Source organism: Hippichthys cyanospilos, chromosome 21 (assembly GCF_059441005.1).
Source record: "Hippichthys cyanospilos isolate Australia breed blue-spotted pipefish chromosome 21, RoL_Hcya_1.0, whole genome shotgun sequence".
NCBI lineage: Eukaryota > Metazoa > Chordata > Actinopteri > Syngnathiformes > Syngnathidae > Hippichthys > Hippichthys cyanospilos.
This window is the reverse complement of record NC_142389.1, coordinates 6,486,485-6,499,896: the sequence shown is the minus strand read 5'-3', so window position 1 is coordinate 6,499,896 and position 13,412 is coordinate 6,486,485. Positions and strand designations below refer to the sequence as shown.

General features: G+C 38.4%; 2 protein-coding genes across 3 annotated transcripts in view; both read left to right on the top strand.

Moving 5' to 3' along the window:
* erf (Ets2 repressor factor) overlaps positions 1-2,102 on the top strand; it is a 34,247-nt gene extending 32,145 nt beyond the window's left edge. The window contains exon 5 of the mRNA XM_088404971.1: positions 135-2,102. Coding sequence (XP_088261097.1) covers positions 135-701 — 567 coding nt within the window. The 3' untranslated portion in view covers positions 702-2,102. The remainder of the gene's footprint in view (positions 1-134) is intronic.
* Positions 2,103-8,276: 6,174 nt separating this feature from the next.
* The window catches only part of cica (capicua transcriptional repressor a), a 38,281-nt gene continuing 33,145 nt past the window's right edge, over positions 8,277-13,412 (top strand). For both annotated transcript variants that reach the window (XM_088404409.1, XM_088404407.1), the window contains exon 1: positions 8,277-8,423. The gene's annotated coding sequence lies outside the window, so the exon portion shown is untranslated. The remainder of the gene's footprint in view (positions 8,424-13,412) is intronic.

The following is a 13,412-nucleotide window of genomic DNA, read 5'->3' as shown; positions in this document are numbered from 1 at the left end:
GTAAATTTCTCCATAAGGTCTGTTAGCTTAATGCTAACATAGATGAGAAATGCCATTGACATGCTGATGGAAATTAGCATAGCTGTCCAGCTCATGTTAGTAACTAACAATGCCCCCCCCCCCCCCCCCCCCAGGTGGAGCCCATATCCGACATCGAGTCCGAGGAGGAAGTGGAAGTGACCGACATCAGCGAGGAAGACGAGGCCAACCCCGAAGACGACGACATCTTCGCGCCCGCGTCCCATCGTCAGCTCCGCAATCATTCCAAGTCCGACGGGAGCCCGCGGCCGCCCCCCCACCCGGACGACGACCCCGACGACGACGACGAGGAAGTCTTCAAGACTCCGGCCACTCCGCCCCTCGGCGCCGGCCACTCGCCGTTCCCGCTGCTCGGCCTGAAGACGGAGCCGGCGCCGGCGGCCCCCGTCAGCCCCGGCGGCACCCGCTGCATCCCGCTCAAGCTGCGCTTCAAGCGGCGCTGGAGCGAGGACCAGAAGATGGAGGCGGACGGCGAGCGGGGCGAGGCCGAGGACAAGAAGGTGAGGGCCGAGGGACGCCACGAGGCGGAGGACAGGGACGACGGGGCGGGGCGGGGCCTGATTTTGGGCTTGATGATGCCCCCGCCGCCCACCCAGCGCCGGGCCAGCTCCGAGCTGCAGAGGGCCACGGCCCAGTTGTCCCTGGAGAACGCCAGCTGCTGAGACCCCCCCCAGGTTACAGAATAATCATTTGGGAACATGCTTTTTTTTTTTCTATTGTGGCCACAGTATAGACCGGGGGTGTCAAACTCGTTTTAGCTTGCGGGCCGCATGGAGGAATATATTCACGTGGGCCGGACCAATAAAATCACGGTATATATTTATATAACTTTCAAACAAGACCGGCCCGCCCAAATTGTTTGCTTACTTAGCTATCCAGGAATGATAATCTTTTTTTTTTTTTTTTTTTATCATTTGTAGTTTTTTGCCACATACTTAATTTGTGGTCATGCGGGAATGAGGGTTTCTTGGAAACCACGATTTTTAGTGCTTTTTTTATGATGCCGTATAAAACCTTACTAAATTCTTCAGAGAATTGATTCCAGTCACTAGGATTTAAATTTTTCATCCTGCTGACTCATTGGAAGAAAAATGACCCCTTTTTTTTTTTTTGCCATCACCGCTGAAGAATATCATTTTTTTTTACCCTACTTACAATGTATTTAAAAAAAAAATACTTACGAATGTTCACTCTTCTCCTAGTTACAGGACAAAATTTTACATGAGTTTTGGTGGAATTTTCATACCAGCCCTCTGAGAGAAACTAGAACTATTGTGGCTCCGCAAAAAAAATGAGTTTGAGACCCCTGTTCTAGAGATATTCAATATTTTTTTTCAGTAGTCACCGATACCAAGCACCTATACCATTCGTATTTTAGCTAGACAACTCCCCCAAAAATACAAACTATTGACAGATTATTTTGAAGAAATCCTTGTATATTCCATGTATAATTTTCTTTAAATTTTCAAAACAAATTTTTTCATACCGGATTTAGGGCTGCACGATTATGTCCAAAATAATAATCACGATATTGAAATAACGATTATTAATCACGATTATTCATCGTGTTTGGTCAAACACGTCGATTTACTGCCTTTTTTTTTTTTTTAAATAAGCTGTATTTAAACAAGGCTTCGAGGCTTGAAGCTTACAAATAAAATGAATAAATTAAAATAAATACAGTAAATAATAATGAAAACACCATTTCACACTGGTAAATGATATACTAGGGTGAAAAAAAAGCGGAGGCTTTTGTCATGCAAACATGTGTGAAACACTGCCCCCTGGTGGCAGGATGACAATGTGCTTGATTTGGCGTGTAGGTAGCCTGCTTTTTAAATGTTAATATCGCCTTACTTAAAATTCAAATTCAATTAATTGTGCAGCCCTAACGGAAATGAAACTGCACCAAGAGCAGCCATTACAAGTATCGAACTATATCGAGAGTACCGATACCTCTGATTCATTCACTAGTCGGATAACCTTGAAAAACAGTCTTTTTACGATTTATTGGTCACAAATTGGGATTTTGTTAGCATGTTATATCAATATTGTGGCTACTTTTTTTTGGGGGGGGGGGGGGGGGGGGGGTCAGTTCAAAACGTCACACACTCCTTTGAGGACAACCAGTTTGGACTTTTCCGGCGGTGAAAGATGAACGGCGAACATGATCGGATTCGACGGACTCCCATTTCGTTCCATTTTGTTGACTTGACAAAAGTGCCTCGCAATGGCGGCCATTTTCAAGATGGCTTCCAGACTGAAGAGGGAACATTCCGGACTTTATGGAATTGCTTTTTCCCGGTCCCGGGGGATGTTTTATGCGTTTTCAGCAAACGAATCCAACTCGCCGCGGCGGACATTTTGTCCCTTTCGAAGAAACTTTTTTTTGGAGCTTTGGCGAAGCCTGTCGTCATTCCCGTCGTTTTCCAAAGACTCCCGGCTTAGCGTGTCGCAGTGTTTTTAAGGCATTTTGCCACCAAGCCGAAACATTTCTTTCTTTCCTTCTTTCTTTCTTTCTTTCTTGCTCTTTTTTTTTTTTTTAATTGGCAACGAGCGCGGCCGGCTGATGAACGTGGTTTTTCGAGGAGCGCTGCTGCCACGAATGTCAAAAAGCAAAACTCAGGCAGAGAGCTTATTTTTCTGGAGTCAAAAAAAAAAGTATATTTCCAATTCAAATTCAAACAAGCGTGCCTTTTAAAGCACCACGTACCAACTTGCCTTCTGTTTTTAACCTCAAATTACACACTATATATATATTTTAGTCAAAAAAAAAATCCAAATATTATATTTCAATACGGTTGTTTGATACAAATCGGGAAACTAAAACTTATTTTTCATGCTGAAGATATACGTGTACATATGAATACATAATACATTATAAATATATATATATATATATTCTATATCACGCCCAATGTATTACCACGCCTTTGCCTTCTCGTGCCGCCGATAAAGTTTAGATTTTTATTGATAAATAGCAGCTAGGCCCAACTTGAATATGAAAGCATACAAAATGGCGGATCCCAAGCTCTGATTGGCAGGAGGGGGTGAAGCTTCATGATGTACATACATACACATATGTGTGTGTCTGAACATATATATATATGGAATTTCCATTGACTCTAGAGTGCCACCTAGGGGAGTCAAAAATCACAAGGTGCTTCATGAAGCTTCATTTGGCCTTGGCGCAGCCGTCAATGTTAAATGACACGGCAGACATGGCCATAGAAACGGCACACACCCTTTCCACTTACGCATACACACACAGACAGGAAATGACACCACTAAACCTCAGCGGAGAGCGGAGAGCGCGGGACTTCCCATAGAATGACTCGCTTATTGTGTACGTTCCCGTGTGTGTTGCGTGTTGGTTTCCAGAGTTCCACGTCCAAAGCAGCTGCGGTCTTGCACATTTTTTGTCATCGTCTTGGCCAGAGAATGCACTACTTTCTCTCTTGAATATGATTTGAAAAACGAAACAAAAATGGGTGAAACCTGGTCAATTTTTGGAAAGTAGCAGTTCGCGCTACTTTTCTGCTCAAGAAAACATCACAACAACTTTATCCCCTTCATCCCCCTTCATGCATATATTACAGTTACGATTGTAATAATATTGTATCGTAATATTAACCAGCTTTTTTCATTCATTATCTTTCTCAGATGCTTTTATTATGTTTTTTTGTTTGTTTTGTTTTTTTTCCTTTTTTTTAATCAAATTTGCACTCTTTCTTTCTAGTGGACCTTTTTTTTTATTTTTGACTTCTTTTTTTTACCATGTGTAACCCAGGAAATGTATTTCTTTTTTTTGTATTACTTTTATTAATGTGTGTTTGTATATATATATTTGTTTTCATTTTTGGAGGCTTCTGTAAGGTAAATGTGTTTAAAAAAAAATAACATTGTAATGTGTGTTATTCCACCCGTGGGTGTCTCTTCAGCTGTCAGTCAAGATGATTGGCGGCTTTGTGGAGGGGGGGCGACCGCTTTATGTTTTTTTTGTGTACATCAAGTGTAATTAAAACAATAATCAGGGTTCATTAAAAAAAAGGTAAAACAGGAGTTACTGTTTTCTGTGTTTCATTTTGGCATCACAGGTATTTTTTAGGGGCATTTATTTGCTAAGTCCAGACAAATTTCATTTTCAGTTTTAGATATTTTTTTAAATAGTACCGTGGCTTAAAAGTATATGATAGAAATAAATGTTTAAAATATTGTGACGGTTTGTTTGTAATTTCCTGCTCTGGCGCACGTCAGTCATTTACATAATGTGATAGTTTTCCATTTTTGTGTGTTTTTTTTTTTTTTTTTTTTGTCAAGCAGACCTTCTTACTTTGTGTTATGGCACAAGGGAATCTTGGAACAAATTGGAAATCTTTTGTGTGTGTCTTTTATCACATTTTGTCCACCTTCGACTGCCGGGGATGCAAAAACCTTTATTTGACGTCTTTTGAAAAAAGCCGCCAAGACGGAGGTTAGATTGTTTTTTTTTTCTTCCTATTCTCAGGAAATGGTTGAAATTGTGCTTTCCATTTGTTTTACAATTCAAATTCCCCAAATTACTCGTTATCAGCGTTCTTTTTTAACACATTTTTACGTTGTTTTTCTACAAAGACTAGACATTCAATCCCTGAATTAACTAACTGAAATAAAATATTTTATATAAAGTATCAAAATACGTTAGGTACTAAAGTAATTGATTTCTTTTGTATTTAATTACCTATACTCATCAAATGTTCTAGTACCTATGTACCTAAAAATATAGATTAGTATTTAATTCAAATCGTACCAGCCATTTTTAGGCACTCCTATCGCCAAAAACCTGAAAAAAATGGTAGAAAGATACAAATATGTAAAAATATGTCTATATAGGATTGTACCCCGTTTTCAGTTATTCACTGAAATCAATGCAGTAATTTGTTTTTTTTTAAATATATTTTATTTTGCTTCAAGTAGTAGCATCATGTGCCATCCACAGAAACTATGTTAAAATGCGTCGAGGCGCTTCATGTAGCGCTTTTTGGAGGTTACTGTATGCTTCTCCTGTCACACTGTAACTCTGGCTCCGCTTGGTGGCCGTTTTAAGTATTGCAGTTCTGAACAGCTCACTTGACATGCGTTTGTTGTAGTCATAATAATGCACTAATACGCGACTGTGACGTCACAGTGGACTGATTAACATCACCAACCCCACGGGGATTCTCAGCCAATAAAATTCCAAAGAAAGAACCACTGACATGGATGTAAGCCTGAGCTGGACTGTTAGCGCAAATGTAGCTTTAGCTAACAACGTCAGATCACAACGTTTTGGCTAAGTTGGCTGTTTTTGTGTTGTGTATTTGTGAAATGATTGCCCATGTTACTACGTTGTCATTTGAAAGCAGTCTTGTTTATTACCATCACATTTTTAGTTGTTGCTTTTGAAGCGTCCGCCAGAATGTGATTGACGGCCTGTTTGGCCTCCAACTGAGAGGCCCTGTTGTCTGGCTGAGGGATGGGGTCAGGGGTCACCAAGCGGAGGGCGGTAAGGGGTCGCTGAGGATCCTGGTGGGGAGGCACCAAGACAGAAAGCAGATCACAAAACGGCTAATTATCACACATTGTTAGGGGCCCATGCTGGAATGCAAAAATAACATTCACATCTTACACAACACCCAAAAAAAAACGGTTTTGCTCACACGAGAAATATACCTCTCACAAAAAAACTCTTAATCTAAACAAAAAAGAAATCACACTTAAAAAATATTTAGTGAACAATAAAAATCTCTCACATTAATAGAAAACTTGGAAATCAAGAAAAAGGTTACAAGAAAAGTGCCTCTCACAAAAGAATTCTCATGCACCTGTAAAACTCGTGCAAAAAAAATGTAAATAAATATTTCACGATTAATATATCTCGCACTAACCGAAAACTGTCTCGTAAATCAAGAAAAATTAATCAAGAACTAAGAAAAATGCCTCTCGCACAAAAAAATTCACTTTCACAGACACCTGATAGACTCACACAAAACACACTTTAAGTAAATACTTCACAATCAAAATCTCTTACACGAACAGTCACGTAAATCATGACCAAAAAAAACATTTCAGTCTCTCACATGCAACAAAAAACTCACAAACCCCCAAAAAACTCATGCACAAGAAGAAAAACTCACATAGAAGTGAGTCCCCCCCAAAAAATTATCATGTCAACACTAAATAAATGAAACGAGAAAAATGCCTCTCCCTTGAAAATACTCATACGCCTGAAAAACTCACACAAAATCATACTTTAAGTAAATAATTCACAAATATTAAAAATCTCACACTGTGGCTTCTACTTTTAAGTATTAACAAATACAGAAAGCCCAGTAAATTACATGATTGAATGTGTGTTTTTGTCTTTTTTTTTTTGGAAGTTTGTTTGTGCAATAAAAAAAAACATTTTTTCCGAATAGTCCTCTTTTGTTTTTGTCATTTCGCTCCGCGTTTTATCGGTGCGATGGCGTCACCTGGTGGGCAAAATATCTCACTGCAAGCGGGCGTTGTTGACAACTACTGTACAATTCGTATCGACTACGATTAAATAATTATACTGAATAGATAAATAACGATTGCCTTGGTGCACATTGACAAACACCTGCAGTTACGCACGTGTGCGTGCGCGCCCCCGGGCTGTTACGTAACGCCGTTTGAACCCTTGTGCGTGTTTGGGTGCGCGTACCAGACGACTGCAATGCAACCGTCGTCTGCTAATTTGGGATTGCCGTTTGTTAGCTATAGCAACACCCTTTTGTGTACATATATATAAACACAAGTGTTGTCGTATACAACTTGTCACGCACGCGTTTAAATGTAGTTCGTGCGTGATTCCTGAGAGTCTTAAAATGAAGTTTAATTTAAGCCTTGGAGCACTTTACTCTACGGGCTTTTCCCGTTTGGCGGAGCTGATGGCAACAAGCTTCTCATGACCTCACCGTCACATTCCCCCATTGGCTCGCGCTCCTCTGTGCCGTTGTCCAATAGAGCGAGACGGCGGTGACGTATGCCAGTCCGAGCGTGTGCGCCGATTGGGCGGGAGGGCGGAACTCCACGGAAGCTGGGGGTTTTGAACAATTTCGATTGGTTGAGAGAGTGCGAGGGCGGGACAAGGAAAGAGAAAGTGTCAAGAGTCATGTTGTAAATTTTCGCTCAATTCAACCTGTGACTATTTGTTCGAATTTGAAGGAAACGAGATTTAAAAAAAAAAAAAAAAACTAACGCATCTTTAAATCCCGACTAAAAACACATCTATACTCAAAAGCATTTAGTTAAATTAGCCTGTCTGCAGCCTTCTTCTTTTTTCCTGCCCCCCTCTTCCGGCCGGGAGAGGGGGCTAGCTAGATGGTGAGGGTTGACTTGACCGCCTCCATTGGGTCCTGCGCTGGTCGACCATCACGGGTTAGGAGTCTAGCCGTCTGCGGTCCACCTGGCTGGAATGCAGGATGGTTCCTGCCCAATGGCTTTGCCTGCTGTCAAGACATCACTGCACTATATAGCACAATATGTTTTCTGTAATTTATATTGTTTCTGTGTTCGGTACATGCAGCATCCACTTCAACCTGTGGGCCTGGAAGGGGGCTCCTCCCACCTGTGGTCCCTTCTGGAGGTTTCTGATTTTCCCCAAATTGGGGTTTTTGAGTTTTTCCTTCCCCTTCTGGGAGCTTTGACAGGGGATGCTGTTGTGTACCTTACATTGAAAAGATGTCTCTGTATGACCTCTTTTCATTCTGTGAAGCCCTTTGAGACTTCGGTGATTTAGGGCTATATAAATAAAATTTGATTGATTGATTGATTGGCATTTTAGTTCAAGTATCTTTACTTTTTGAGCATATTGCAACTGTTTAAAAATGTCAGTCTTATCGTATTTTTAAGGTCTATTACCGCTTTAGCTGTATTAAGGAAAAAAATATGAGTTAAAAAAAAGCTAAATCGTGACTAAAATACGCCACTTCCGTATAGTCACGCCCACAAAAGCACTCGATTGGCCCGCGTCTGTTCGTCTCCCAACAGCTGTTCTGTGTTTTCCCACATCGCCATTGGGCTCTTTGCCCCGTCAATCAAATTTCCTTTCCGGCTTTCTCCCGCCCCTCGCTCATCTCCCCACACTCTCATTGGCTACTGTACCCATCAGCGAGTCGCCATTGGCCTAGCGCGTTGGTTGTCAAGGCTTCGGGGTCTCCATTCACCATTTTGCGACTGTAGCGTAGAATGTACAGGGGCGCTAGTTTTTTTTCTCGCCTCATTTGAAGTTGCCTCGCCGGAGAAACATGAGCGAAGACTGACTGGCAGCCGCGGACGACCGGAGCGGCCTCCATTGCCCTATTTTCACCCGCGGAGTCAGCCGGTTTGACATTAGCCGGACGGTGAGTGCAAGCTAACTAAAGCTTCTCCTTGCAGCGAGTAGCTAACGTTCTCCTTTAAAAAAATCACTATTTCATATTTAACGGCGTTGTTCTCTGCGTATCTTCGTTCCGGGACTAGCTTGTCGTGTGCGTGGAAAGGGGCAGGCGGAGGGAGGGGGGAGAGAAAAAGGGAGCGGTGCGTCTCGACATAGTGAGCCTGGCTCAAAGTTTTCCACTAGAATTAAATCCAACGTCATAACTACCAAACTGCACCGACAGTAGCCAGCAGGGGGTCGTTATCGCCACTGACTGCTACGGAAGACCGATGGGGGGCTCTTAGGGGGCCTCGTCTTCCAAATATGTTTTTTTTTTTTTTAAATAACATTTACAATAGGGCCAATGACTACGCGAGTGCGTGCAAAGTTGTGCAGGAGGCCTCAGCTGTCATTTCACACAGCTGTCACTTTCAGCTGACACTTTGAATCCACTTGGATGTCTTCTCGTTTGCCGCTTCGCTTTTTTCTTTTTCTTTTTCTTTTTTGAAGTTCGAGTGAGAGCAGGATTTCCTTGCGGCCTGTGTGTTGTGTGCGTGTGTGTGAGTGTGTGTGTGTGTGTGTGTTTTGGTGCGTGCATGCAGCCCGGGCCTGCACGGCCTGCCTGCATGCATGCAAGTAAACAGACTTTTTTCAAATATGTGGAATGTAGGACAATAACTGCGGGGTTTTTTTTATTGCGATTTAATATGTGATCATTTATTTTAAAAACACAAAATTAATCTTTCAATCGGATACAAATATTAGCCAAACGTGTCCACTCTGTCATTTTGTAATAAGTGAAAATATTTTATTGATATCAGCTTAGGAACATCTAAGTGTGCTCATAAACCCATCACAAAATCGTAATAGTAGCCAATAATGTCCACTCTGTTATTTTTAAATATGTTTTCTTATTGGAAAAAAAATATATATCCATTGGATAGTAACATTAGCCAAAAATGTCCACTCTGTCATTTTGAAATAAGTGAAAATATATATTTTATTTATATCAGCTTAGGAACTTCTAAGTGTGCTCATGAACTCATAATACTGTAGTAGCCAATAATCTCCACTCAGTCATTTTAAATATGCATCATTATTGAAAAAAAAAAATATCCTTTGGATACGAACATTAACCAAAAATGTCCACTCTGTCATTTTGAAATAAGTGAAAAATATTTTTAAATATATATTTTAAAATATATATGCTTGGTGTGCTCATAAAATGCTAAAATTAGCTAGAAATGTCCACTCTGTCATTTTACAATCAGTGAAAAATATTTAATATCAGCTTGGTATCTGCTAAGTGTGCTCATAAAATCATATCAGCCAAAAATGTCCACCCTGTCATTTTGAAATAAGTGAAAAATATTTTATTTATATCAGCTCTGTAGTGTGCTCGTAAAATGATAACATTAGCCGAAAATGTCCACTCTGTCGCTACGAAATATCAATTGTTATTTGAAAAAATAAAGCTAAATTAATTGAATTAATTGCATACAAAACTATAGTCAAAAATGTCCACTTTCTCGTAGTGAAAAATCAAGAGTCCGCCCCCCCCACCCAAAAAAATCTGAAATTTGGCGCAGCGTAACACTGAATTTGTAATAATCATCTCATAATTTTTCACCTGTGAGTAAACAAGCTTCCCTCCACACATACGCATCACCCGCTGCTTATTGTAATAGTCACTTTTATTTATGCACCGTAGAATCGTGTCGCTAATTAAGATATCTTGCTCACTTGTAAATAAGAAAACACGCACACAACGCTCACCAAGTGTTCTAAAATGTCCACTCCGTCATGTGAAATTTATCAAGAAAATAAAAATCGAACTTACAGGAAAGCAGAGCAGTGTAACAAACACCAAGTAAGTACTAGACATCCCATAATACTTGAGCGGCTAGTGCAAGTAAACCGGCTCCTGTCCACTCGGGCCCAGCTGTAATAATCCTGTTACTCACTTAGGTTGTTTTTTTTTTTTTTTTCCCGTGCACTAAACGCCGCAGCTTTTCTGCATGTCAAATAGGTGGGCCGCAACTACATGACATCCCATAATATGTGGACAGGTGATAAGCACCGTCGGAAAATGGATATACTCGTGCGATTTTGTCATTCATTTTTGTTGTTTGATGTACAGGAAATAATAGAAATAAGCTGTTTCAGGGTCAAAATGTTGCTGTCTTAAAACCTTTAAGTCACTTTTGGACCTTCTTTGACTCAGGGGTAGGAAAAGTGCGGAACCGGGGCCGCATCATGGGCCACCTCTCTCCATAATCTGCCCGACTTTAGAAATATATATATATATATATATATATATATATATATATATATATATATATATATATATATATATATATATATATATATATATATATATATATATATATATATATATATATATATCGGTGTATATCGGTACCGTAATAGTAATAATTTGTCAGTTCTTTTTATACTAATGTCATTAAAATTAATCAACTAAATATTTCATAAACTTTAATAAAGTGAATGTCAAACTTTGTCATTATAATAATTCAAGCAACCAATTTTAATAATCGGTCATGATTTTTGATTGATTTCAAATGCATTTTTACATTTCATTCATCTGATTAAATTTTTGATTATTTGGAAATTTGTCATTTAAAAAAAAAAAAATTGTTTTTCTTAAAATGTACTTTTTTCACTTTTAAAAAATTGTAGCCAAGCTGCCAACAAAATATATAATAAACATTGATAAAGTAAGTGTAAAATGTAATTATTATTATTAGTCAAGTAACCACATGTTTCATAAGTTGTCTATTATAATACTGGGGGTTTACACATCTTTACATTTAATTTATCTGATCTGTTAATATTTAATTGGGTGTAATTTTAATTTGAAATGAATAATTTCCCATCTTGAATGATTTAAAATGATTTTTTTTTGTCCCGATAACGTAATCATTGATACATGGATTTAATTGTTGTCTTTTGTAATATAATGTCCTAAATACTGCACTATTAACATGTACACATTTAAGGTATTATTATGTAAATTATATTGACATCTTTTACAAAAAATATACATGTATTTGGTGGGTAATTGTGTAATCCCTCATTCAACTTGCGCTCTTGTGCACATTTTATTCTTCTGCACACAGAACCAAATGAGGCCCTCAAGCACAAAAGTCTACACACCCTCGTTTTTACCCGTCAATGCAAGCGTAAGAATAAACGCAGCGCTTCCAAAGCCCAATCCTAACACACTTGACATCCACGCGGTACACAATTTTTGTCACCATTCTGCTACATTTGCATTCCATTTCCTGCTAATGACATATCGCTACAATGCCATTTTCTTGTCACTCCGCGTGTGAGACGTTCAGGGTCACTTTGGGAACGTTAGACTCAACTGTCATTACGATAATAGCGCTCTTGTGTGTTATTATAATAATAATAGACTTTGGTGCGCGGCCCATCCCGTTGCGCTAAAACAACATTATATAAATAGGGAAAAAAAATACAAGTAGGGCAAAAAAGATAAGCGTGGAGGATCAATACTTACAAACAACGTTTTTACAATATCGTGATCAGAAAAAAAAGAAGAAAGAAGAAAGGCGAACATACAGATTTAACTGGGGATGAAAGGTCAAGTAATTATCCTATCGTAAACGTCATAATTAGAGAATATGTCATCAAGTTTATAGACATGAATCAGAGAATGAACGTGTCATTTACTACAAGGGATCTAAAAAGTCTACACAACCCTGCCAGTAATATTGAAATACATAAATATTCCAAATATAATGAAATATAGTGTGTGTGTACATACATATATATATATATATATATATATATATATATATATATATATATATATATATGCATATATATAAACCACTAATCAAACAAAGTGAGGCAACAGATTGCAAGCAATATTATGAAATATTAATTAAACAAGACCCTTAATAATTATCCATTTAATATCAATAGATTTGAACAGAAAACAAAAGTGAATTAACGCCCAAAGAAAAATATTGAGCCATGAAAAATGCAAACATTCTGAAAGTGTAAATAGTGCTAATAAAAATGAATTTCATTACACATCTTGAATGTTCATGAAATTATCTATTTAATATGAATAGTATCGAATTGAAAACTAAACATAATTAATTAGCACCTGAACAAAAACATTGAATTGATATGAAAAATATAAACATTTAAATGTGTAACCAGTAGTAACAATTAAAAAAAAATGACACATATTAAATATTTAGTAAATGGGAGCCTTAATAAATATCCATTTGAGTAGTTTTGAATAGGGATTTACCGGTAACACAGAAACTAAAATTGAACATTCTACATGCGTAAATAGCACAAATAAAAATACATTCAATTATATTTTTAGATTTTACATCAAAAATGTTTTAGTTGATTTAAGTTTATTTCTTTTAGTTTATATTCTCAGTCACTCATATTAAATGGACATTTATTTAGCCCCTAATTTAATCAACATTTACACAATACACAGAATTGTGAAATGTAATTAAAAATATTGCTTGTCAGTTGATTTTTTTTCAATGTATCATTTTTACCCCTCGGTCAATTAAAAAAAATCATTTTGCAGTAAACGAATGAGTCAAATGTTTTCAGTTATTCATTTTTAATTCCCATCTCTAAAATATATTTTGAATATCAGGTGCGCATATGAATTGTTTTTTAACAGATTGATCTCTGTCCCATTTTTCATCACCACAAGCTGGCGTCGGAGCAGGGGTGTGTAGACTTTTTATAGCCGCTGCACTCACCACATCGACACGACATTCCTCTACGCTTGACATAGCGCCTTTATTTCCACTACATTTGTGATTCTCGGGCTAAGATTGCGTGTCATGTGACCTGACTAGGGGAAATACACAATCGTGTGTGCGCGCGCGTGTTTTCCTTCACTCCTTCACCTAACATGACTCGGCCTACTACAGTGTGTATTTTCGTC